At 42.3% G+C, this 27791-nt stretch overlaps 2 protein-coding genes across 3 annotated transcripts; one reads left to right on the forward strand and one right to left on the reverse strand.

Annotated features, from left to right (window-relative positions):
• Positions 1-131: 131 nt before the first annotated feature.
• LOC311144144 (coiled-coil domain-containing protein 93-like) lies at positions 132-7634 on the reverse strand. Of its 2 annotated transcripts, none has more exons than XM_084180138.1 (22): positions 7534-7634; positions 6005-6118; positions 5787-5881; positions 5579-5690; positions 5385-5483; positions 5186-5242; positions 4635-4735; positions 4007-4043; positions 3657-3758; positions 3488-3538; positions 3294-3380; positions 3037-3153; positions 2774-2910; positions 2571-2652; positions 2336-2410; positions 2150-2221; positions 1892-2000; positions 1673-1755; positions 1525-1562; positions 1327-1411; positions 1050-1163; positions 132-707 (listed from the first exon to the last, which is right to left on the reverse strand). In XM_084180138.1, exons 1-22 carry the CDS (start codon positions 7615-7617, stop codon positions 651-653), a joined length of 1908 nt encoding a protein of 635 aa, XP_084036264.1. In that variant the 5' UTR covers positions 7618-7634; the 3' UTR covers positions 132-650. The 2 variants fall into 2 exon arrangements, with proteins under 2 accessions (XP_084036264.1, XP_084036265.1); XM_084180139.1 differs by having other exon boundaries at positions 2150-2218; positions 7534-7632.
• Positions 7635-17659: 10025 nt separating this feature from the next.
• On the forward strand, positions 17660-26135 carry insig2 (insulin induced gene 2). The gene is made up of 7 exons (XM_084180144.1): positions 17660-17789; positions 18577-18844; positions 18955-19048; positions 21532-21656; positions 22029-22195; positions 22616-22715; positions 22869-26135. Exons 2-7 carry the CDS (start codon positions 18671-18673, stop codon positions 22908-22910), a joined length of 702 nt encoding a protein of 233 aa, XP_084036270.1. The 5' UTR covers positions 17660-17789; positions 18577-18670; the 3' UTR covers positions 22911-26135.
• The last annotated feature ends 1656 nt before the right edge of the window (positions 26136-27791 follow it).

The raw sequence follows: 27791 nt of genomic DNA on the forward strand, positions 1-27791 counted from the left end.
CATACTACAACAACTCATATCCTGGATCTAGATGGGATAAAAGCTACATCAATATGAAGGGATATGAGAATGCAAGAAAGTTGCTCATAAGTTTTTTTTTTTAATGACCAGGCATTAAACAGCAGAAAATCTTACGGAATGTGCATGGTTTATTTTATTAAGTGCCAAATTGATGGTAAACTGCTGGAATGGGTAGACAACAGAGATCAATACACATGGGTAAAGCCAGTGCTTGACTTGAGCAGGAGCTCACTGGAACCGAGTACCAGCACCTCAAATGTTTTTCTGCTTGAGTTCCTGCATCTCCTAGCAAATTAGCTCAAAAGTATTGAGTTCCTGCACCTAAATATAAAATGGTACGTAGAGAGAACATTCCTCATGTCACCGTGCACCGTGCAAAGGGCAGTTGATGTCCCTCTCAAGAATCTCTCTAACCTGCCAGGAGTGACATCACTACCCACATACTGCAAAGCAACGTGAAATGTCAAAGCACAATACAACAGGTAGAATAAGGCAATACAATGCAAGTGACCCCAAATAGAGGAGAATACATTATTAAAACAGCAAGACATCCAGTCGTTGATTGATGAGATTTGTTTTGAGATTTGTTTTTATAAACAGTGAGAAATGATTTGAGGCAGTGATTTGGGTTATGAAGCACCCTTGGTTCTCAGCTTGGATAGCAGCATTTCATTCTTCCGACACTCCTGTAAGAAAGAGTATTGGATTAGTAAAACAACGTCAGTGATTTACATTTACATTTTAGTCATTTAGCAGACGCTGTTATCCAGAGCGACTTACAGGAGCAATTAGGGTTAAGTGCCTTGCTCAAGGGCACAGACAGATTTTTCACCTAGTCGGCTCAGGGATTAGAACCAGCGACCTTTCGGTTACTGGCACAACGCTCTTAACCACTTCTTTATCAGTTTAGAAAACAAAACAAAAATCAGCTCTGGGAGACAACAGTAGAACACATTCATAAAACAGTTAACTAGTTCCATCATGTTTTACCATACAGACCCAGAATGCGGTTCTCTCTCAGGCCTCACCTCTTTGAAGTCCTTGACAGTTTTGAAGTAGAGCCTCTGTTTGTCCAGCAGCTCCAGGTACTCATCATTCAGCTGGTCTCTCCTCATCTTATTCTCCTGCTTCTTCTTCTCCATCTGTAAACCAGGAGAAGACATCACCAATATGCATCACACATCACTGTCATTTTTAAGTGTTTTTCACTAGGGCCAGGGGGTAAGCACCTGGCGTCTTCAGCTCAAGCTGTCATTAGGCAGCAGACGGTGAAGATAATAAGAGATGGTTAGTTACTGTACTCACCTTGATGCAGCTTTGTTTGATTCCCTCCACTATCTGCTCCATCTGTCTCAAGAACTGCTCCTTGGCCCCCAAAGACGCCATCGCCCTGAGCAAGACAGGAGACCACAGCTTAGACAGGAGGTAAACCTGCTGGACTCCATTACCCATAATACCAAAAGCAGGATATGTTTAGAAAGGGTAAATTGTGAAAATACTCACTGTTGGAAGTTGTCATGGATAGAATTCAGCAAGTTCACCTACAGAAACAGATCAACACAGAGGAGGATGACTATCATGAGTAAACCAGCTGATTTCAGCTGCAATGGCTCTATGAAACTGATTGACATAGTATGCCCTCTCCTCTTACCTCCTTCTCCAGGTAAACCTTCTTGTCATCTAATGTGTTATACAAGGTGAAGAACTGCTTTGTCTCTTTATGTGTTGCTGAAACTAGGGGACACACACAAAATGAATGTTTCTTTGATGCAATAACTTGTTAACTTAACAATTCAATAAAAACAAGTGATTGGGTTACTATTATAGAAAACAATCACTGTCTCCAGGTGGTTGAGGCTAAGATACCTACCTTGGCCATAGAGCTCAATGAACCTCTTCTGATACTGGGTCAGTTCTGCCCTGCTCGGCACCTCGTCTATCTTCCTCTGCAGGATGGCGATCTCACGGTTCCTCTGAGCCTATCAGAGAGTAGACCTCAGGTCATGAGCAAATAAAGGACGTGGTAAGAGGACCACTATTTGCATGCTCAAAACAGAATGCCTAAGTGAATTCAAATTGATTAAGCAGGAATTAATCCTGCTACAGCAGTGTGCATTGGCGCTTTTACCATCAGTAGTCTGATCTTCTGTAGCTTCTCTCTGTCTGTGTTGTACTGCTTGTCGATTAGCTGACACTTCTCCTTAGGGAGAGAGAGAACGAGAATGAGAGAAAGAGGGAAAGACAGTGAGTCACAGTGTAACATTTGTTAAACACAGACATAGAAAATAGTTAGTTGGTCTTGGGAGTGTGTTACCTTCTCGTCCTCCGTATCATCTCCTGACTCCATCTTCAGGTCCTCAATGTTCTGCTGCAGGCGAACCATCTCCTCCTGGAAAGAAATTGCGCTCCATATTAGTTGTGGTGCTCTTACCAGGAAATAAGAGAATTACATCACAAATACACCTGTGAAGTAGGTCCATTTCAAACTTAAATCTTACAAGTCATATATGGATGGACTATGACGTATTGGGGAAAGTATGCAGACTCACTCTACAGTGTGTCCGGAACTCCTGCTCCTGGTGCTTCAGGTTCTCATTCATGCCTACCAGAGCCCTCAGCTTCTCCAACAGACTGTGGCACACACAGGGAGGATGAGAAAAGTCCAAAACACCTGTATAATTTCAGGGGTTTTATATACTAACAACCGCTGAATGAATGCCCTAATGGTTTGGTCTGTATGTGCAGCACTCACCCAGTGTCAGCCTGGCTCTCAGCCTCTTCCAGGGCACTCAGCTCTTTCTCCAGTCTCTCTGTCTGCTCTGTGGCCTCCATCAGTTTGCTCTTAGCTTCCTCACACCCTGATTTTACCTCCAAGTGTTTGGCTTGTAGCTGAAAACACAAAATGCACATACTTTTAGTTACTTCTGACAGGAAAAGAAAGTGCATCGTATCCTTAAAGAAATGCATGGCTATTTTACACAAAGTTCTGTGAAGTTCACAAAGTCCAGTCGTCACCTCCTCCAACTGCTTGGTCTTCTGTTGGATCTGTTTGTTCAGAGAGGTCACTATCCTACGGTGCTGCTGGACTGGCCCGTACCGCTCTGGAAGATCCTCTGCAGACCGCTCCGACTGCTGGAAATGTGTGTGTGGAAACACATTTAACTACACACTGTGGCATTGACTTATCCTTTAAATTATGACAAACATTTTATTGATTTATTTATTGATTGCAGTTAACCATTTAGGTGAACCCTGAGGTGGGAGTCGCTCACCTTCTCAGCGTACTCAGATGCTATCTGTTTAATCTCCTCAGACTGCAGGCCAACTATCTGGCCCACGGTGCTAGCCATTAGCCTCCCCTGCAGGTAAACACAATATATTGATGTTACATATTAAATAAAAAACCTTTACATAAATCAACCACACAGTAAAGGCTGGCAAAGAGAAGAACTAAAGTCATGCCTACCTCCTCAGTCGCCATGGCAGCCATGCTGGTCATCAGTGTTTTAATGCGCAGCTGAGAGGATATATGACAGGGAGTCAGGGACATCATCACAAAGAGGGATGCATTTCTGAAGTATTGGACATGGGGCTACGGTTGGGTTTAGAGCGATACATGTGTGATGTGACCTCACCTCCTCCGCTGCCTGCAGGTCCTCCTCCTCCAGCAACCCCTCTGTCATCCCTGGGGGTGTGGCCTGAGAGCCTGGGGTCAACAAGGCTTTCCGCTCCTCTGCCTGTAGGGAACAGGGGGATACAATCTTTCATCATGGTTTCACTTTCTACTTTCTACTATAGCAACAGTTCACAGAACACCTATGATCCACCAGTCTCCATCTCTGTAATAATGGTTATAATGATCAACCTCCTGTCCCCATCTTTCTGTAGAAGGCTGTAGTTATAGGCTTTGAATTCATATAATTCTACAATTAACTTCACATAGATGACAGTAATGAAATATATTTTTTATTTCAATAAAGCTCACCTGGTCCTGTTTTGTCTGCTTGCTGAATCCATAGCGTCTAAAACACAGGAGTAATAAGTACTTAAGTCACTGTTAGGCACAGGAGGTTGGTGGCACCTTAATTAGGGAGGACGGGCACATGGTACTGGCTGGAGTGGAATGATGGAAAGGTATCAACAACATCAAACACATGGTTTCCATGTGTTTGATGCCATTCCATTCGCTCTGTTCCAGCCATTATTATGAGCCATCCTCCCCTCAGCAGCCTCTACTGCTGTTAGGATACTGGTCCATGAAAGGAGCACATAACACATGCATGCACCCACCCACCCACTCACTCAATGCTTATTTGAAGTTTTCTTTATTAAAACACACACATAACAAGCATTCATGTGAAACACTCCTTGCAGTGAACAAGTCCATTCACATACTTACAGAAGGTAATCTGACATTCTAATACAAGGATGGATGAGACGCAGGAAAAGGATAGGAAAATGAAAGGGACACAATTGTCAAATGGGATGAGATCACATTGGTTCTGATTCTCAATGTGAACATGTAACATGAACTGTGGAGAAAGTTGGATATGGAGGACTGAATATGGAGAGATGGAGAGAAAGAAAGAGAGAGAGCGAGACAGGCAGCCTACCTTCCGTACTCCAGCAGAGTAGAGTGAACCCTGGACTCCTCGTCCAGCAGCTCTCCTGCTTCAACCTGTCTCTTGTATTTCCTCTGAGGTTTATACACTTCCTGTCAATACCAGAGGAGAAAAACAACATGCTGTGTGCTTTGAATGTTTCTATACTATTACAAAGGGGGCCTTTAAATCAAATCCAATTTAATTTGTCACATGCTACGTAAACAACAGGTGTAGACTAACAGTGAAATGCTTACTTACGGGCCCTTCCCAACAACGCAAAGACCAAAATAGAAAAATATTAGAAAATAATAACACAAGGAATAAATAGACAATGAGTAATGATAACTTGGCTATATACACGTGGTAACAGTACCGAGTCGATGTGCAGCGTGTACGAGGTAATTGAGGTAGATATGTACATATACGCAGAATTGGTCAGGAGCCCGTAAAATGTCTGCTATCCACTGCAGCGCCATCTTTATGCCATCTTTATTGTAAAGGCTCATGGAATAATTTGACCCAGACATAGCATGTCAGCTTCATGTCACGGAGTCACTAACCGATACATCTAGGACTGCTTTCACAGCCTTCTCCTTCCTCTGCAGGAAGTCTTCATCCTAGGATGGAGGAACAATACAGGGTGCATAAGACAGGGGTTTATTCAGCGAAAAGTTCAGAACGTTGCACTTAGAAATGTAATGAGTAGAGTTGGAGTTGAATATCCCTGCCATGTAGCCACCCTACAATAACAGCACTCACCTCAGGGAAGCTGTGTGTCTTCTGGAACTGAGAAACAGAGTAGGCTCTCACAGAGTCTCCCATCTCCTCCCTCGTCTCTATGGCCCTCTTCACTAGCCACTGAAGATCATACAACACAGGCAATGAATCAGACATGAGGTCACAAACCAAATACGGTACTCTACTACAAAACTCTAATGTCTAGGAATACACACCTGTATCACTGGAAATATATGGATGAAATCCAGCCCTTGGATCTGATGGGGCTCCAGGCGATGAGGGCACTTCATTTTGGGCAGAACAGACACAATCTTCTCTGTGAGAGCTCTGCAAGGAGATTCACAAGGTCATCCGACATCAGTTACACTGGTCCAGCAACATCACTAACAGTAAACACAATAATGCTGTCTGTTAGCTACTTACATTTTCTGTCCAATTGTTGAATTCTCCTGGAACAGCAGATCCACGTCAATGTCAAAGTTACATGTTGTAATGCACCATGTCATCCCTCCAACCACCTATGAAAAGACATGGTTCAGGGAATGGAATTAGAAAGGGTAACTTAGCAAGGAGATGGTAAACCAGGAATCAAAAGCCTGCAGATCTTCAGAAGGAGGGTTGTAATGTAAGTTGGTTCTCACCTTGTCAAAAGGTCCCAGTCCTTTGATTCGGGCTCTGAAATATCCAGCAGCAAGCAGAAGTTCCAGGATTTCTGCTAGCTTGACACTCTGCTCCTCATCCTCCCTTGTTTCAACCTGCTAGCCACAGTTGCTAACATCAGTTGCTTTACAGTGCCTTCGGAAAGTGTTCAGACCCCTTGACTTTTTCCACATTTTGTTAAGTTACAGCCTTATTCTAAAATGGATTGAATAAATAAATACCCTCAGCAATCTACACACAATACCCCATAATGAGAAAGTGAAAACAGGTTTTTAGAATTGTTTGCAAATGTATATATATATTTTTTTAAAGGCACACACCTGTCTATATAAGGTCCCACAATTGACAGTGCATGTCAGAGCAAAAATCAAGATTGTGTAGAGGCACAGATCTGGGGAAGGGTACCAAAAAATTTCTGCAGCATTGAAGGTCCCCAAGAACACAGTGGCCTCCATCATTCTTAAATGGAGGAAGTTTGGAACCACCAAGACTCTTCCTAGAGCTGGCCGCCTCGCCAAACTGAGCAATCGGGGGAGAAGGGCCTTGGTCAGGGATGTGACCAAGAACCCGATGGTCACTCTGACAGAGCTCTAGAGTTCCTCTGTGGAGATGGGAGAACCTTTCAGAAGGACAACCATCTCTGCAGCACTCCACCAATCAGGCCTTTATGGTATAGTGGCCATACAGAAGCCACTACTCAGTAAAAAGGCACATGACAGCCCGCTTGGAGTTTGCCAAAAAGCACCTAAAGACTCTCAGACCATGAGAAACAAGACTCTCTGGTCTGATGAAACCAAGATTCAACACTTTAGTGAATGCCAAGCGTCACGTCTGGAGGAAACCTGGCACCATCCCTACAGTGAAGCATGGTGGTGGCAGCATCATGCTGTAGGGATGTTTTTCAGCCGCAGGGACTGGGAGACTAGTCAAGATCGAGACAACGCAGGAGTGGCTTCGGACTTGAACTCGATCAAACATCTCTGGAGAGACCTGAAAATAGCTGTGCAGCAACGCTCCCCATCCAACCTGACAGAGCTTGAGAGGATCTGCAGAAGAATGGGAGAAACTCCCCAAATACAGGTGTGTCAAGCTTGTAGTGTCATACTCAAGAAGACTCGAGGCTGTAATTGCTGCCAAAGGTGCTTCAACAAAGTACTGAGTAAAGGGTGTGAATACTTATGTAAATGTGATATTTATATAAATTAGCAACAATTTCTAAAAAGCTGTTTTTGCTTTGTCATTATGGGCTATTGTGTGTTGATTGAAGGGAAACATATATATTTAATCAATTTTAGAAGAAGGCTGTAACCTAACAAAATGTGGAAAGTCAAGGGGTCTGAATACTTCCCGAAGGCACTGTATTTAGCAAACAGTGAATTGGCTAGCTCCAGTACCTAGCGAACTGGCAAACAAAGCAATGTTTACATTGCAGTGTTGTTATATCATGACACAAACTGCACCATATTTGGAAAAACGACAGACTAAAACGTATTAAAGAAAATTATGTTACCTGAATAAGATTGCCCTCTTGATCATATTGAGCTCCTATTTTAGACCCTGTTCTCACACTGTGGAAAACAGAAATGGCCGCCATGTTGGACTGTGTATAGTGTTGCCAACGCCTCAGTAAGGAAAGTAGATATTGGCTGTTCTAAAAGTCACTAAATTACGTCATCACTTAATTAGCATAATTGGCCATGTGTGATGGACACTGTAGGAGAGAGGAATAACGTCGTGGAGAGACAAAAAGTGAGTAAAAAGCTGCGCGAGGATTGGGCCGCCTGTGAGTGCTTTGGGACTCCCACGGCAGCGAGTAAGAACGATACGTGCTTCACATTTACATTTTGCAGACGCTCTTATCCAGAACGACTTACAGTTAGTGAGTGCATACATAAAAAATAAAAAATAAATCACACTGGCCCCCCGTGGGAATCGAACCCACAACCCTGGCGTTGCAAACGCCATGCTCTTCCAACTGAGCTACACGGGTCCCTGCTTTCACGTCAGAGTCTCCAATAACACCAGAAAAACTCACTAGATTTGTCGCTAGTTGCTTTTTTGAAAATGTGTCACTAGAGGGGTCTGAATACTCGCTAAATATAGCGACTTGGTCGCTAAATTGGCAACACTGTCACATGACGAAAGCATATGACTTTGGTCATTCCATGAAAAATTGTGCGTTCAAGATGTTGTTGTAATTTTTATACAAAAAGTAAGCTAACCACACGTAGATGCAGACTGCACCACGGCCACGGTCGAGAAATGAGAGTCGATAAAGTGAGTATTGAGTTAACATTTAGAAAAACTAAAGGTCACAATGTTGCATGTGAATTGCTGCAGCGGTTCTAAACGTTGCAATTCCACTTCTGTCCACTGGAAGGAGCTCTAATGCCACTAAAGATTATATGGAAAGGCTAAAATGATGAAGCTCTCTAGGTCTGAAGCCAACATCATTGCATCTTTCATTTGAACAGGGTTGTAAATCTTGTTGGCGACAAAGAAATCATGCAAGTTCTGATTAATGATCCTCAATTGTTGAAGTGATGCAAGGAAGCAGCACCATCAAGTACACATCCAGTCCAATGATCCTGCCATAGGCCTATAATGCAAACCATCAGCCAATCACATAAAACGTGAAATCTATTTGCAGTGTGTGTGTGTGTGTGTGAGAGAGAGAGAGAGAGAGAGAGAGAGAGAGAGCAAGTGTGAGAGAGAGAGACACTAGAGCGCTCCCATTTAACAACTTGTGTTTGAATTCCTTCTGCCTTTGTCTTAAGTGTGCTTTTTGTTACAAATAATATAATCACCATATTTCTAAGCAATACTGCGCCATTGTTTAAAAGAAAAGCCATTACAGAGCGGGTTAGACCTTCACATAAGTGCGAGTGCTCTGGCAGGCACCTGATGTCTTTGTATTTCACATGATGGACACTATTAAAGTGGAGGATCCCATAATGGTATATGCATCAGTGCAGGTAATAGTTGCCAGGTTGAGCACCCAGGAGGCAGTGGAGGATTCCATTAGAGACTCACAGTTCCTAAATCAGTCATTCTCTCTCTCTCTCTCTCTCTCTCTCTCTCTCTCTCTCTCTCTCTCTCTCTCTCTCTCTCTCTCTCTCTCTCTCTCTCTCTCTCTCTCTCTCTCTCTCTCGCTCTCTCTCTCTCTCTCTCTCTCTCTCTCTCTCTCTCCCCCTATGTCTCTCTCTGTGTGTGTATTGAACTGCCTCTTTCAGGTAATTACTACAGCTTCATAAACTCTCTACTCCTCAGCCTCCTCAACAATGAAAAGAGACCTAGTCCTTGGACTTATCCATGCCCACCTGGCTGAAACCATTAGACAGTGGCTCTCACTCAAACCTAAGAGGCTTACAACAGTACATCACCTGACAAGAGTGATGGGCTATAGATTTTTCTTATAGGTTGAAGCCATATTGCAAGGTTTTTCTTAGGGTGATTACAATATTTTTATTACAATATTATAGCTTACTGTGACCCCTATTGTATCATATATGTATACTATAAATACATATATATATAACCAAAAAAGTGTTAAACAAATCAAAATATATTTTATATTTCAGATTCTTCAAAGTAGCCACCCTTTGCCTTGATGACAGCTTTGCACACTCTTGGCATTCTCTCAACCAGCTTCACCAGGAATGCTTTTCCAACAGTCTTGAAGGAGTTCCCACATATGCTGAGCACTTGTTGACTGCTTTTCCTTCACTCTGCGGTCGAACTCATCCCAAACCATCTCAATTGGGTTGAGGTCGGGTGATTGTGGAGGCCAGGTCATCTGATGCAGGACTCCATCACTCCCCTTCTTGGTCAAATAGCCCTTACACAGCCTGGAGGTGAGTTGGGTCATTGTCCTGTTGAAAAACAAATGATAGTCCCACTAAGTGCAACCCAGATGGGATGGCGTATCGCTGCAGAATGCTGTAGTATCCATGCTGGTTAAGTGTGCCTTGAATTCTAAATAAATCACTGACAGTGTCACCAGCAAAGCAACCCCACACCATCACAACTCCTCCTCCATGCTTCACGATGGGAACCACACATGCGGAGATCATCCGTTCACCTACTCTGCGTCTCACAAAGACATGGCGGTTGGAACCAAAAATCTCAAATTTGGACTCATCAGACTAAAGGACAGATTTCCACCAGTCTAATGCCCATTGCTTGTGTTTCTTGGCCCAAGCAAGTCTCATTTTCTTATTGATGTCCTTTAGTAGTGGTTTCTTTACAGTAATTTGACCATAAAGGCCTGATTCACGCAGTCTCCTCTGAACGGTTGATGTTGAGACGTGTCTGTTACTTGAACTCTGTGAAGCATTTATTTGGGCTGCAATTTCTGAGGCTGGTAACTCTAATGAACTTATCCTCTGCAGCAGAGGTAACTCTGGGTCTTCCTTTCCTGTGGCGGTCCTCATGAGAGCCAGTTTCATCATAGCGCTTGATGGTTTTTGCGACTGCACTTGAAGAAACTTTCAAAGTTCTTGAAATGTTCCGTATTGACTGACCTTCTTGTCTTAAAGTAAAGATGGACTGTCATTTCTCTTTGCTTATTTGAGCTGTTCTTGCCATAATATGGACTTTTTTACCAAATAGGGCTATCTTCTATATACCACCCCTACCTTGTCACAACACAACTGATTGGCTCAAACTCATTAAGAAGAAAATAAATTCCACAAATTAACTTTTAAGAAGGCACACCTGTGAATTGAAATGCATTCCAGGTGACTATCTCATGAAGCTGGTTGAGAGAATGCCAAGAGTGTGCAAAGCTGTCATCAAGGCAAAGGGTGGCTATTTGAAGAATATCAAATATATTTTGATTTGTTTAACTTTTTTGGTTACTACATGATTCCATATGTTTATTTCATAGTTGTGATGTATTCACTATTATTCTACAATGTAGAAAATAGTGGGGGGAAAAATAAAGAAAAACCCTTGAATGAGTAGGCGTTCTAAAACTTTTGACTGGTAGTGTATATATATATATATATATATGTACAGTGCCTTCGGAAAGTATTCAGACCCCTTCACTTTTTGTTACGTTGCAGGCTTATTCTAAAATTGATTAAATTAATGTTTTTCCTCATCAATCTACACACAATACCCCATAATTTCAAAGCAAAAGCTGTTTTTATTTTTATTTTTGCAAATGTATTAAAAATAAAAAACAAATACCTTATTTACATAAGTATTCAGACCCTTTGCGATAAGACTCAACATTTCCAAACGCCTGAGGGTACCACGTTCATCTGTACAAACAATAGTACGCAAGTATAAACACCATGGGACCAAGCAGCCGTCATACCGCTCAGGAAGGAGACGCGTTCTGTCTCCTAGAGATGAACGTACTTTGGTGCGAAAAGTGCAAATCAATCCCAGAACAACAGCAAAGGACCTTGTGAAGATGCTGGAAGAAACAGGTACAAAAGTATCTCTATCCACAGTAAAACGAGTCCTATATCGACATAACCTGAAAGGCCACTCAGCAAGGAAGAAGCCACTGCTCCAAAACCGCCATAAAAAAGCCAAACTACGGTTTGCAACTGCACATGGGGACAAAGATCGTACTTTTTGGAGAAATGTCCTCTGGTCTGATGAAACAAAAATAGAACTGTTTGGCATTAATGACCATTGTTATGTTTGGAGGAAAAAGGTGGTGGTTGCATGCCGAAGAACACCATCCCAACCGTGAAGAACGGGGGTGGCAGCATCATGCTGTGGGGGTGCTTTGCTGCAGAAGGGCCTGGTGCACTTCACAAAATAGATGGCATCATGAGGAAGGAAAATTATGTGGATATATTGAAGCAACATCTCAAGACATCAGTCAAGAAGTTAAAGCGTGGTCGCAAATGGGTCTTCCAAATGGACAATGACCCCAAGCATACTTCCAAAGTTGTGGCAAAATGGCTTAAGGACAACAAAGTCAAGGTATTGGAGTGGCCATCACAAAGCCCTGACCTCAATCCTATAGAAAATGTGTGGGCAGAACTGAAAAAGTGTGTGCTAGCAAGGAGTCCTACAAACCTGACTAAGTTACACCAGCTCTGTCAGGAGGAATGGGCCAAAATTAACCTAACTTATTGTGGGAAGCTTGTGGAAGGCTACCCGAAACGTTTGACTCAAGTTAAACATTTTAAAGGCAATGCTACCAAATACTAATTGAGTGTATGTAAACTTCTGACCTACTGGGAATGTGATGAAAGAAATAAAAGCTGAAATAAATCATTCTCTCTACTATTATTCTGACATTTCACATTCTTAAAATAAAGTGGTGATCCTAACTGACCTAAGACAGGGAATTATTACTAGGATTAAATGTCAGGAATTGTGAAAAACTCAGTTTAAATGTATTTGGCTAAGGTGTATGTAAACTTCCGACTTCAACTGTGTGTATATATATGTATATATATATATATATATATATATATATATATATATATATATATACAGTGGGGAGAACAAGTATTTGATACACTGCCGATTTTGCAGGTTTTCCTACTTACAAAGCATGTAGAGGTCTGTAATTTTTATCATCGGTACACTTCAACTGTGAGAGACGGAATCTAAAACAAAAATCCAGAAAATCACATTGTATGATTTTTAAGTAATTAATTTGCATTTTATTGCATGACATAAGTATTTGATACATCAGAAAAGCAGAACTTAATATTTGGTACAGAAACCTTTGTTTGCAATTACAGAGTTCATACGTTTCCTGTAGGTCTTGACCAGGTTTGCACACACTTCAGCAGGGATTTTGGCCCACTCCTCCATACAGACCTTCTCCAGATCCTTCAGGTTTCGGGGCTGTCGCTGGGCAATACGGACTTTCAGCTCCCTCCAAAGACTTTCTATTGGGTTCAGGTCTGGAGACTGGCTAGGCCACTCCAGGACCTTGCGATGCTTCTTACGGAGCCACTCCTTAGTTGCCCTGGCTGTGTGTTTCTGGTCGTTGTCATGCTGGAAGACCCAGCCACGACCCATCTTCAATGCTCTTACTGAGGGAAGGAGGTTGTTGTTCAAGATCTCGTGATACATGGCCCCATCCATCCTCCCCTCAATACGGTGCAGTCGTCCTGTCCCCTTTGCAGAAAAGCATCCCCAAAGAATGATGTTTCCACCTCCATGCTTCACGGTTGGAATGGTGTTCTTGGGGTTGTACTCATCTTTCTTCTTCCTCCAAACACGGCGAGTGGAGTTTAGACCAAAAAGCTCTATTTTTGTCTCATCAGACCACATGACCTTCTCCCATTCCTCCTCTGGATCATCCAGATGGTCATTGGCAAACTTCAGACGGGCCTGGACATGCGCTGGCTTGAGCAGGGGGACCTTGCGTGCGCTGCAGGATTTTAATCCATGACGGCGTAGTGTGTTACTAATGGTTTTCTTTGAGACTGTGGTCCCAGCTCTCTTCAGGTCATTGACCAGGTCCTGCCGTGTAGTTCTGGGCTGATCCCTCACCTTCCTCATGATCATTGATGCCCCACGAGGTGAGATCTTGCATGGAGCCCCAGACCGAGGGTGATTGACCGTCATCTTGAACTTCTTCCATTTTCTAATAATTGCGCCAAACAGTTGTTGCCTTCTCACCAAGCTGCTTGCCTATTGTCCTGTAGCCCATCCCAGCCATGTGCAGGTCTACAATTTTATCCCTGATGTCCTTACACAGCTCTCTGGTCTTGGCCATTGTGGAGAGGTTGGAGTCTGTTTGATTGAGTGTGTGGACAGATGTCTTTTATACAGGTAACGAGTTCAAACAGGTGCAGTTAATACAGGTAATGAGTGGAGAACAGGAGGGCTTCTTAAAGAAAAACTAACAGGTCTGTGAGAGCCGGAATTCTTACTGGTTGGTAGGTGATCAAAAGCTTATGTCATGCAATAAAATGCAAATTAATTACTTAAAAATCATACAATGTGATTTTCTGGATTTTTGTTTTAGATTCCGTCTCTCACAGTTGAAGTGTACCTATGATACAAATTACAGACCTCTACATGCTTTGTAAGTAGGAAAACCTGCAAAATCGGCAGTGTATCAAATACTTGTTCTCCCCACTGTATATATAGTATACTATTACCTTAACTATAATGAAAACAGAAGACATTCACAATGGTGTCCTACATATAAAATAAAGCCTGTTTCATAGAAGAGTCTTTCCTGTTTGCCCGGGATCCAAGGCCCTTGCCTGCCCTGACAGTTGTAAGATTAACTTAGTTAGGTGCTAACCTGCTCATGCTCACCAAATTAAATTAATGGAACAAATTTCCCTCCTAATTAAGATTAAAATTTGTGTCAGTTGTAACCTTGCTGAGCACTAATTATGTACAAATGATTTGTCATCTGTTTGGTCCTGAATAGCAATGGTCTCACCTCACTGATAGCCATGGCCGCTGTTTAAGAGATGGCTGCTGATTAACACTGACAGTTTTGCTACCGAGGAGCAGCCAATGAGAACAGATGCACTGAATCTCCCTCCTTTCAATTCACCTATATTGGATGTGTAGATGAGTTTCACTGGGCTCAGCTCTGACATGTTTCTCTTTCCTGAATGAAAATAAAGTGTCTGCTGACTGATATTTATGGATGAGTGTCTCTCAGTTTGTAATTGATCGTGAATCCATGTAGGGCATTTCAAATTGAGAGTGCACTGATGATACCTGTATGATGACTGATAAATATAGGTAGCGGTGAATAAACATCCTGGTTCGAATCCAGGCTCTGTCATAGCCGGCCGCGACCGGGAGACCCATGGGGCGGCGCACAATTGGCCCAGCGTCGTCCAGGGTAGGGGAGGGAATGGCCGGCAGGGATGTAGCTCAGTTGGTAGAGCATGGCATTTGCAACGCCAGGGTTGTGGGTTCGATTCCAGTATAAAAAATAAAAATGTATGCACTCGCTCTGGATAAGAGTGTCTGCTAAATGACTAAAATGTAAATATAGCACTCCTAATATATTCTCTTCACTTTCCTCCCGTTAGAAACAATGGGTTCCATAAAGCACATCTGAGCTTGTGCATTTGACTTGAAAGGTCTGACCAGGCTAGTTCTATGATGATGCCAGTAGATGGTGCAATAGGTTAAGATTGGCAGTGAACAAGTGGGGTATAAAATGCAGTAGGGCTGAAAATGCCAAAACACTCAGAGCTCTGTACAATAGTGTAACTGGTGTACTCCATTTTATTTCCCTGCTTTAGAGCTACATGGGAAGATACATTTCAATGGGAGCCAACAGTGATTAGCATTAGAATCCTGGTCCTCATGGGGGTGAGGACACACTGGCCAATCTGTAATCAGCGTTCCGCAGACTTGCTCACAAGAGATACAGCGTGCTTTGTCATTATCATTCAAGATGCCACACACATGCTGGTATTGGTGCTTCCGTATGGCCAGCTAAATTACATTAGCATTTTGCCTCATAGTCTTAAGAATTCTCATAGACAATGATGAACTAGTAGACTTGGAACCACAAATATCTACCCTCTGTTTCTAAAGCTCCAGTATATATTATTTTCCATACTGTGTTTCTTTCTAATTTATTTTGAATTATAGACATAAGTGTGTGTCACTGTGTGCCTGCATGCTGTGCTCCTTAAATACCACACGGAATGTCTAATCATGCAATTATGGACCATTTGCCTTTCCATTATTACTCATTGAGCAATACCATGAATGTGATGGTTGGTATTATATTGTTGTGGTAAATGCCAATGTACTTTCTGAGGGAGGTACTTGCACGGTTCTTTATTCATTCTTGGCTTGTCTTCTGCTTGGCCATCCTCTGCTGCTGTAAACACAACACATTACAGATGTTCATGCAGATTCACAGCATGTCAGTCAGTCACAGAGAGAGAATAAATATGTCAAGCCCCCCTGATCCACCCTGTGAGCCCTGCGGACCTGGGGGCACACTGGAACGTGCAAACATGTAAAAAATATAAATAATAAAAATAATAACATACAAAATATCATTTTCTGGAATTTCAAATAAGGCATTTCATTAATATTATGAGTTTATGTTAGAAAACTATTCTTAATTCTCTATGGCATTTAGACAACAGCTTTAGTAATGTTATGTTTTAAATGATTGAAGACTACCACCGTCGTCCCCCACAGAAATGACACGTAACGGCATAAAATATGTTACAGGTATTTATTGGTCATGATGTACAGGCAGCCCCAGTGAAACACATACTCAGCCATTTTCCTTTGTTGGCCTCAGTGGTTGTCGGTTTTAAATAACACCTCTGAGAGGCTGAGAGTTCCAGTGGCACTGCAAAACGCATCTATTATCCCTGTCTGGGGATTGGTGGGCGAGTCAGAGAGGGGAGGGGTTTAGGGGTTAATTAGAGACAACAGAAAGGTCAGGGGGCCTAGTATGTGTGAGCTGAGACCTGTAACAGGCCAATAGGGGGTGACTTTAACGAGAGCCCACCTCACCCTGCACCTTCCCCATCAGTCACATTTATACCAGGGTTGTGTCTGACTGGGACACACAGGGCTGGTAATGAAAAGGCCCTTAACATTGAGCCAGTCAGGATGATGAATTGGGTCCCCGGCCATTTTCTCTTAGCGTCAGGGGGCCTCCAAATAGTCCTTGACAACTAATTGAAACCCCCTCTGTATCCTGCCTGTACCTAGCAGGTTCCCTCTACCATTCTGATTATTAGGGTTAAGGACATCTCCCCTGGGATTATTGGTACTGCTGTAGTGGATGGGATTCGCAGAGTGTCCAGATTGAATCCAGAAACAGTTCTAACTTAATTCACCACCTCTCTTCTTCTTCTCCTCTATGTGATTTTATGTCCTAGCCATCCAGTGTAAATGGATACTAAGGTGTTTTCACTGGTGTGTTGGAAAGTAGTTTAGTGACAGTTCTTCCTACTGTATGTCAGAAGAAATGGAAATATCCCTTATTAGTTTAACTATCTCTGTGCCAAATAATTGTCCCTCAAAAGTACAGCTGCCCAATATCCCTGTCCTGCTTCTCACTGTATACTCAAACAGAAAGGTGACCCCATTCTCTCTCCTGTCATCTTTCATTCATGATGGCTGCACAGCTTCTCCTCTCAAGTCTCTTACAACTGTTCAGTCAAGACATTCCATTTGCTCCAGCATGTGGTCTAATAGGCTTATGCTATGGAGGTGAGGCAGTTACAGTGTGGAGTAGATCACAGATCATCCCCATTCCCATTTACACTTGATTTGGTATTCAGTATTCAGACTTTTGCCTTCTCAAAGTCTTACAGACAATCCACGCTCTCTCAGTCTATTAGGATTTGTTGTTATGTTTACAACAACTCTGGATTTCATCCAATGGATAGACCAAAAATGACAATAGGCCTACACTTTGACAGATTTGATCCATATTAAAGACATTCTTATATAATTATCACTGCTTTGATATACAAATCCAATTATGCCTGTTCACAATCAATAGCCAAACAAGTCAACCATTTTATCAATGTGTTTATAAATTAATGTATTTTAATTTAAACCACTTTTGTGCATTTTATAATGTTTTACATTAAAGTCAATTATGCATTTATTCTACTTGGGCAGAGCGTGGGCTTTGTGCAATGAGGTTACGTCAGGGTTTAATAAGCTGATTGGTTGGCCACGTAGCCAGTGCATCGGAAGTTAGCGATAAGGGTAGTTTTCATTTTTTTGTCTCAAACTCCTGCTACTACATTAAAAAAAATAAGCGAAATGTGTCTTTTACAGTTTTAGAAAGGGACTTTATAAACATTGAAGGTAATATTTATTATTTAATTCAAGGCAAATAGTGTGTGGCTGTCAATATCAGCTGACGAAGTTTGCTGGCTAGCTAGCTAGGCTAATAAACAAGATGTGTTTGTTGATTATCATCAGTCAACTGTTGCTAGCCTATATTTAAAAAAATGCTAATTCGTTTTATGTAGCACTACACTATATAGTTAGATAACGTTTGGTAATTATTGTTTGTATTCAACAGTGTATTCAAAGTATTAATGTTAGCTATTATGCTAGCTGGCTGGCTATCTTCTAACGTTAGCTAACTAGTGTCAATGACCTTCGCTAGCTAGTTAGATAACGTTACGCTGCTCTGGCAGTGCCAATACTGCCACACGTTGCTATTATATCAGCTCCCAATCTCGAAGTAGATGACACGTCACTGTAGATAGATAGCTCGCTACTTTTGACCTAGTTATCTGGCAAATGTGATGTATTCATTTGCTGAGGCTGAGCATAACGTGGTTTGGTCAAATGACTGAAGAGTTATTGTTTCTTCCTGAGACAAAGAAATCAACATTAGACATAGCTAGCTACTCTTAATTATTTTACTAGTGTTTGTAAGCTGAGACATGAACATTGACTAACTAGTTAAGGGCTGGGGCAAAAGTGTGACACCAATCAGGCCCCAGAGGACTGGAGATGCCCATCCCTGAACTAGACAAACATATATGTGGTTGTCCACTGACTTCACACCTCTGGGCTGTGGTTGTTTGTTGGATGATCATGTAGCCACACTTGTATACCTAAATATATTATTGTGTTTCAGGGTATAAGTGATGTCAGTGGACAGCGCGATCACTGGAGGATAGAGTTAGTGTTTCCCCTTTCCTTCTGTCCTGGCGTCCACGGTTGCCGCAGCCATGGCCGACTCCACAGTAGTCAGCGACCAGCAGCGTTCTGGGTCCGGTCAGACCACTCCTTCCAGAGGACCATACATCGCAGTGATCACCAACAGAAGCACCACCCTGGTGATCCGTGGGTTCATGCTGTTCTCTATAGGAGTTTTCCTGGCTCTGGTGCTCAACCTGCTGCAGGTGAGCTATGTTTGTCTTTTAATGATACATCTCTTGAATGGGAAAACATTTAAGGGGTAGATATGACTAAGAGTACTGAAGTAGCTAATGTTTGTTTTCTCTCGCTGCAGGTACAGAGGAACGTCACTCTGTTCCCGCCTGATGTCATTAGTAGCATCTTCTCATCAGCCTGGTGGGTGCCGCCCTGCTGTGGGACCGCCTCAGGTAGGACACACATACATTTACATTTTAGTCATTTAGCAAACGTTCTTATCCAGAGTGACTTACAGTTAGTGCATTCATCTTAAGATAGCTAGGTGGGACAACCACATCACAGGCATAGTAAGTACACTTTTCCTCAATAAAGTAGCTATCAGCAAAGTCAGCGCTAGAAGGGACACACACACACAGGTTTTTGCCGCCAGACTTGACTACTAGCATTATTGAATTGTTGTCCCCTGGGTCTACAGCACTGAGTGTAGATGTAGCTGCTGATCCCTAGTGGACCAGTAGAAAAGCACAACAGCCCCAGGCCTGTATCCCCATGAGACTGAGACTGCCGTGCTCCACTGCTCAGCTTGGGGGAGATGGACGTTTCCACTGTTACTGCACACTGGGCTGTTTGCATCATGCAGTAGCTACAGTTGAAGTCGGAAGTTTACATACACCTTAGCCAAATACATCAATTCCTGACATTTAATTCTAGTAAAATGTCCCTGTTTTAGGTCAGTTAGGATCACCACTTTATTTTAAGAATGTGAAATGTCAGAATAATAGTAGAGTGATTTATTTCAGCTTCTATTTCTTTCATCACATTCCCAGTGGGTCAGAAGTTTACATGCACTCAATTAGTATTTTGTAGCATTGCCTTGAAATTGTTTAACTTGGGTCAAACGTTTTGGGGTAGCCTTCCACAAGCTTCCCACAATAAGTTGGGTGAATTTTGGCCCATTCCTCCTGACAGAGCTCGTGTAACTGAGTCAGGTTTGTAGGCCTCCTTGCTCGCACACGCTTTTTCAGTTCTGCCCACACATTTTCAATATTATTGAGGTCAGGGCTTTGTGATGGCCACTCCAATACCTTGACTTTGTTGTCCTTAAGCCATTTTGCCACAACTTTGGAAGGATGCTTGGGGTCATTGTCCATTTGGAAGACCCATTTGCGATCAAGCTTTAACTTCCTGACTTATGTCTTGATGTTGCTTCAATATATCCACATTATTTTCCTTCCTCATGATGCCATCTATTTTGTGAAGTGCACCAGTCCCTCCTGCAGCAAAGCACCCCCATAGCATGATGCTGCCACCCCTGTGCTTCACGGTTGGGATGGTGTTCTTCGGCTTGCAAGCGTTCCTCTTTTTCCTACAAACATAACGATGGTCATTATGGCCAAACAGTTTCATCAGACCAGAGGACATTTCTCCAAAAAGTACCTGTTTCCTCCAGCATCTTCACAAGGTCCTTTGCTGTTGTTCTGGGATTGATTTGCACTTTTCGCACCAAAGTACGTTCATCTCTAGGAGACAGAACGCGTCTCCTTCCTGAGCGGTAGGACGGCTGCGTGGTCCCATGGTGTTTATACTTGCGTACTATTGTTTGTACAGATGAACGTGGTACCTTCAGGTGTTTGGAAATTGCTCCCAAGGATGAACCAGACTTGTGGAGGTGTACAATTTTATTTCTGAGGTCTTGGCTGATTTCTTTTGATTTTCCCATGATGTCAAGCAAAGAGGCACTGAGTTTGAAGGTAGGCCTTGAAATACATCCACAGGTACACCTCCAATTGACTCAAATGATGTTAATTAGCCTATCAGAAGCTTCTAAAGCCATGACATCATTTTCTGGAATTTTTCAAGCTGCTTAAAGGCACAGTCAACTTAGTGTACTTCTGACCCACTGGAATTGTGATACAGTGAATTATAAGTGAAATAATCTGTCAATAAACAATTGTTGGAAAAATTACTTGTGTCATGCATAAAGTAGATGTCCTAGCCAACTTGCCAAAACTATAGATTTTTAACAAGAAATGTGGTTGAAAAACGAGTTTTAATGACTCCAACCTAAGTGTATGTAAACTTCCGACTTCAACTGTATTTAAGCAATAAGGCATGAGGGGCTGTGGTATATGGCCAATATATCATGGCTAAGGGCTGTTCTTAAGCACGACTCAACACTGAGTGCCTGGATACAGCCTTTAGCCGTGGTATATTAGCCATATACCACAAACCCCTGAGGTGCCTTTTTGCTATTATAAACTGGTTACCAACGTAATTAGAGAAGTCAAAATATTTTGGGGGGCATACCTGTGGTATACGGTCTGATATACCACGGCTGTCAGCCAATCAGCATTCAGGGTTTTAACCACCCAGTTTATAATGGGTTTTATTGACTAGTCAAGACCAGAGCAGCACTTCTTGTTTACTGTACGTAGTTACCTAAACTTGCACAGCAATCTGTATAGTTATTGTATAATATTGAACCTATAGCTTTCAAAGGAGGCAAACCTCAACAACAGTGTCATCAGAATAGCATTGATGCTATGTGGTGGGCTGACATGGCAGCCTTTCTCTCCACAACCATACTAACAGGAATGTACGGCACGGGTTGTGCTACTGCAGCAATAAAGCTGATTGTTGATCTCTGATCCCCTCTCCCTATTTCTGCACCCTCAATCCCCTACCTCTATCTCCATCTACTTCGCTCTCTCAGCAATGATCGGTCTGTTGTATCCGTGCATTGACAGTCGGCTCGGCGAGCCCCACAAGTTCAAGCGGGAGTGGTCCAGTGTGATGCGCTGTGTGGCCGTGTTTGTGGGAATCAACCATGCCAGCGCTGTATCCTCTATGTCCCTCAAACTCAACTGTAAACCATGGGGCAAAAGCATTCCATGTTGACATTTCTACGTGCAAATCAAACTTGATTTAAATTGTATTTATAATCGCAACACACTTTACAATAAAATGAAAGAATCTGTAGATGTGCCTATGAGCAAGGCACTTTACCCTAATTGCTCCTGTAAGTTGCTCTGTATAAGAGCATCTGCTAAATGACTCAAATGTAATGTGTAAAACAATAAGATCAGAGACTAAAGGCTCAGCTAAAACGGTAGTCTGTTTACAAGAAAGGACCTTACTGAGTAGAACCCATGGTTCCTGTGTGGACTATCCTACTACATGATCAGCTGTCCTTAACCCAGGCCCTCTCAGAAAGTGGACTTTGCGAACAACGTGCAGCTGTCCCTGACGCTGGCGGCCCTGTCCATCGGCCTGTGGTGGACATTTGACCGGTCCCGCTCCGGCTTTGGCCTGGGAGTGGTCATCGCCCTGCTGGCCACTCTGTCCACTCAGCTCCTGGTCTACAACGGAGTCTTTCAGTGAGTACTACTATAATACCATTTACAGGACATACATGTGTTATAATTAAGCAATAAGGCCTGAGGGGGTGTGGTATATGGCCAATATACCACGGCTAAGGGCTGTTCTTACGCACGACGCAACGCAGAGTGCCTGGAAACAGCCCTTAGCCGTGGTATATTGTCTATATGCCACAAGCACCCAATGTGCCTTATTGCTATTATCAACTGGATACAACATAATTAGAGCAATAAAAATAAATGTTTTGTCATAACCGTAGTATACAGTCTAATATACCATGGCTTTGAGCCAATCAGCATTCAGGGCTCGAAACACCCAGTTTATAATATTTTTCAAGATACAGGAGGGATTTCTGTAGATTTTCATGCTCATTTGGGGATTGTCCTACGTTTAATACCTGTTCTATTGTTTTGTTTCAGGTATACCTCTCCAGATTTTCTGTACATTCGCTCCTGGTTACCTTGCATCTTCTTCGCTGGTGTGATAACCATGGGGAACATAGGACGGCAGCTAGCCCTGGTGAGGATAACTTTATTATGCTGAATTAAAGTGGCATAGGTTTATAAATGTCCTACATACGTGCATGTATACATTCATTCCAACCAGAGCTTTTTACTGAATATTCAACTGGCACATTACATTATCCCTTGTCTCCTGTGTTCTCTTTTCCAGTATGAATGCAAACTTATGTCAGAAAAGACTCATCAAGACTGAGAGAATTTCTGGCTATATCAAACTTTCGCTCAAAATTACATTTTTGTAGCAACGAAAAGCCAAAAGGGGATGTAAAAGGACATCTGTATGCAGCGTTGATGGGGATTGGTGAACCTTGGAGGAAGCAGAGCAGTCACCCACAGACAACAAATTATGTGCTTCTGCTTTGCTGACGAGTGCTTTGCTGTGGAAAAGACAGTGTTTTGATTGGTTCTTATGTGCCCATTCTGGGCCTAGGGGGACAGACACCAGCTCGCTTTATTATAAGCATTCAATGGATGGTCTAAGGAGAGGAATAACAAGAACTGCCAATGTGATGTCGTGTGTGGTAGGTACACTACTGTTCAAAAGTCTGGGGTCACTTAGAAATGTCCTTGTTTTCGAAAGAAAAGCAATTTTTTTGTCCATTAGAATAACATCAAATTGATCAGAAATACAGTGTAGACATTGTTAATGTTGTAAATGGCTATTGTAGCTGGTAACGGCTGATTTTTAATGGAATATCTACGTAGGCGTACAGAGGCCCATTATCAGCAACCATCAGTCTTGTGTTCCAATGGCACTTTGTGTTTGCTAATCCAAGTTTATCATTTAAAAAGGCTAATTGATCATTAGAAAACCCTTTTGCAATTATGTTAGCACAGCTGAAAACTGCTAATTTTAAATAGGCAATAAAACTAGTTGAGTATCTGGAGAATCAGCAATTGTGGGTTCGATTACAGGCTCAAAATGGCCAGAAACGAGTAACTTTCTTCTGAAACTCGTCAGTCTATACTTGTTCTGAGAAATGAAGGCTTTTCCATGCGAGAAATTGCCAAGAAACCGAAGATCTCGTACAACGCTGTGTACTACTCCCTTCACAGAACAGCACAAACTGGCTCTAACCAGAATAGAAAGAGGAGTGGGAGGCCCCGGTGCACAACTGAGCAAGAGCATAAATACATTAGAGTGTCTAGTTTGAGAAACAAACGCCTCACAGGTCCTCAACTGGCAGCTTCATTAAATAGTACCCGCAAAACACCAGTCTCAACGTCAACAGTGAAGAAGCGACTCCTGGATGCTGACGACCTAGGCTGAGTTGCAAAGAAAAAGCCATATCTCAGACTGGCCAATAAAAAAGAAAAGATTAAGATGGGCAAAAGAACACAGACACTGGACAGAGGAAGATTGGAAAAAAGTGTTATGGACAGACGAATCGAAGTTTGAGGTGTTCGGATCACAAAGAATAACATTTGTAAGAAGCAGACCAAATGAAAAGATGCAGGAGGAGGGCTTGATGCCATCTGTCAAGCATGGTGGAGGCAATGTGATGGTCTGGGGGTGCTTTGGTGGTGGTAACGTGGGAGATTTGTACAGGGTAAAAGGGATCTTGAAGAAGGAAGGCTATCACGCCATTTTGCAACGCCATGCCATACCCTGTGGACAGTGCTTGATTGGAGCCAATTTCCTCCTACAACAGGACAATGATCCAAAGCACAGCTTCAAACTATGCAATAACTGTTTAGGGAATTTGTCTATAATGGAGTGGCCAGCACAGTCACCTGATCTCAACCCTATTGAGCTGTTGTGGGAGCAGCTTGACCGTATGGTACGTAAGAAGTGCCCATCAAGCCAATCCAACTAGTGGGAGGTGCTTCAGGAAGCATGGAGTGAAATCTCTTCAGATTACCTCAACAAATTGACGGCTAGAATGCCAAAGGTCTGCAAGGCTGTAATTGCTGCAAATGGAGGATTCTTTGACGAAAGTAAAGTTTGAAGGACACTTATTATTTCTTTTAAAAATCATTATTTCTAACCTTGTCAATGACTACAATTCCTATTCATTTTGCTATATTTCCTATTCAAACTAATTTCATGTATGTTTTCTAAGTGACCCCAAACTTTTGAACGGTAGTGTAGGTCCCATCTTCAACGCAATCTGTGATTGCAACTCAACGGGCACCAATATTAGTGTAGCTGTGCTGTTGTTCAGAGCACCATGGTGTGAAACCTTTGGCTCCATCGTGCCAAACAGGATCATCGAAATTCTTTTCTTTCTTCATCCATTCTTTATATTCTTTATATATTGGTAGAACCTACAGTATATAGCCCATTTCATATGTACAGAGATACATGTATTCCATGCTTTTACAATGTACAATTATATACAAACATATAGTCGTTTATTTTTATGTCGATAATGTCTGATTGCTGGCAGTCATGAGTAGGGGTGAAGTGTTCAGTGTTGCACTTATTTGTGCCATCCCAGCGTTATATCAAGGCAACCAGCATCCTGGGTCCAGTTGGTATTTCATCCAGCCTTACCAGACCCTGCTTTTCTACACCTGGCCATTATGTGTACATTCAATGTTCAATTAAATGTCATTTAAAGTAACCTTTTTGTAAAAAATAAAATAAAAAGCTCATAGAAGTTTATGGGAAAATTTCACTTCATTAACTTAATTTTGGTTAATTTCCTGAATTGAAAACTGAATTGATCCAATCAGAGACCAGGCTTCCCATTTCATTGTCCAACCACCAGGTGCACACAAGTATCCACATCATCAGTGGGTCCTTGGGTCAGAGGTGTCCTTGGGTTTGTAATGCCAGATCTGCATTTTTTTAAATAGAAAAATTAGATTCATTATAAGGATATAATACAGTGTTACATTCCTGGGTGCAGTTGGACTTACATACTGTTGGGTTAGGAGGAACCTCACTTCTCGTCGTAAAGATGGTCTTATTGGAAATAGAGGCCAAGATAAAGGGATGGCTTTCTATATCTAGAAAATGTTGCAGGACTGCTAAGTGAAAGGAATTTTATTCAGATGTTTTTTAAAAACTTTTGCTAAACTTTAACATTCATAAATTAACATGACTTGTTGAATTAGAGGAAGCTCAAAATGTGTTTAACTGTCTCAAGTGTTTTTGTAAAATATTGTTTGTCATTTCACTGTGCATGATAAGGCAAACAAACTGCCAATGACAGCAGAGGAAAGAAAATGAAGAACCTATAATCAATATTAAAATAACTAACTTGGATATCCTAGCATGTCAGTGTTATAGCTATTGTGAATTATTCTAGAAATATGATGAACTAGTTTTATTTCATGCATCTCTTCAGGAAGTAGAGGATTTAACTGGTTGAACTGGGACATTTTCATCCTCTCACTATAACAGAAACTCTGGAACTTGAACATGTGCAATCTCTTTCAAAAAAATAAAGAACATGCCTTTTGTTGATGACAGGTTTATGTTGTTTCTCCCTGGTCACACGCACACAGCTCTGAAAGATTTTAAGGAAAGACATTGTACATTTTGTTGTTAGAGAGCCTCTTGGTCATGATGCTTAGGCTACTCTACATGGTTAGATTAACGTGTATTGGCATGAATATACCAGTGCTGCAGTCCAAATGTGCAGTGCCTGTTATGGCAGGTTTGGCCTATCTAACTGGTGTATTCTACTAATGTGGATTAATGTTGCCCGTCTTCACCTGCCTCCCACAATAACAGGCTTCTATAGACACATAATTAAGATGAATAATTTGAAGTTGACTCCTTTGTTTGCGTGGTTGCTAAATTCCAGGATATGTGGATGTTTTTTTCTTTGGTTTTACGGTCCTGTATGAGGCAATTTACTGTGTGAATGTTATTGTTCAAGACTAACTAGCTAAAACAATAGGCGTGATGTGTCATAGCAGGAAGTGGTGCTGCGAAGAGCTAAACTCCCTCCTGCTAATGAATTCATTAATCTCTCTATTTATTCCTGACAAGTAATTATCTCCTCTTAGAGACTGAGGGTCCGGAGGCAAGGTTGAGAGCACTCAGATACACTGCAAGGAAAAACTAAGATGGGCTCTTTTCCCAACCAGCCAACCATTCCACAGGCTCCTTAGCATAGTCGTGGATTGTGGGTAGTAGAGATGGTTGTTGTCATAACACGTTCCTTTGGAACATTCACCTTGAGCGGCCCACATGTTTGCTATCCCCACTTCTGACACCAGTGTAGCAGGTAGATAGCTAGTATTGAACCCAGTAGTACCCTATCGGTACAGTTGTGTCCAACACCTCTCAAAGCAAGTCTGCTGTTAACTGTGGTCACTGCATTTGCTCATCACATGAAAACTCTGGTAGGAATTTGACCTTGCCCACTGAGGTGTTTTCACACATGGCAGGGCACAAAATCCATAAAGTCTCAGTGAAATTGAAAGGGAGGTGGGTCTTCATACAATGAAATGGATGCTCCACTGCCACGTTGCCTGCAAGTCTCTAAGGAATGACCATCTAAATCGGAGCAAAATCCTGTTAAACGGTGTCAACATGAATCACAGACTCCAAAGACATCCATCAGGGCTAAGAAGTTGACCACAAATGACCTGTGAACCACTATATGTTGATTACTCATGTACGGCCAGTGTCAGGTTTAATGTTGTGGCTGCCTGAGAGTGGTGCCTCTGACAGCCCCTGCCCTAACTCTCCTCTAATAGATTTTAATGGTGAGATATTGATTTCTCTGTGGCCAAGGTCTCCCATTGAGGATCATTTGTTGGGGTAATGCAGAACAACCCATGCATCCGTCACAATCTATCACTTTGACAGGGAGCACCAGATATTATCCACGACTGAGATGGTTGAGCAGAGAGCTACAGTACATGGCTGAGAGCTCCTGCAGAGAACTGAAACTCCAGCTAGATAATATGAATACTAAGATGTGTTTATTGAGTGGGAATGCTCATCAAATCAGCGCTGACGTGAAAGCAGCTAGTCGGAGTGCCTGGAGCAGAGAATGAGGATCTCAGTGAGAGGGTCTATATTTTATTTCAACGTCTGAGGCTGCTGGAGACTGCAGCAGGGAATGTGTTGTGTTACAACCCAGTGGCTGTATGGTTCTCTCCACCCACA

The sequence above is a fragment of the Coregonus lavaretus genome (genome assembly GCF_964263955.1).
Source record: "Coregonus lavaretus genome assembly, chromosome: 16".
NCBI lineage: Eukaryota > Metazoa > Chordata > Actinopteri > Salmoniformes > Salmonidae > Coregonus > Coregonus lavaretus.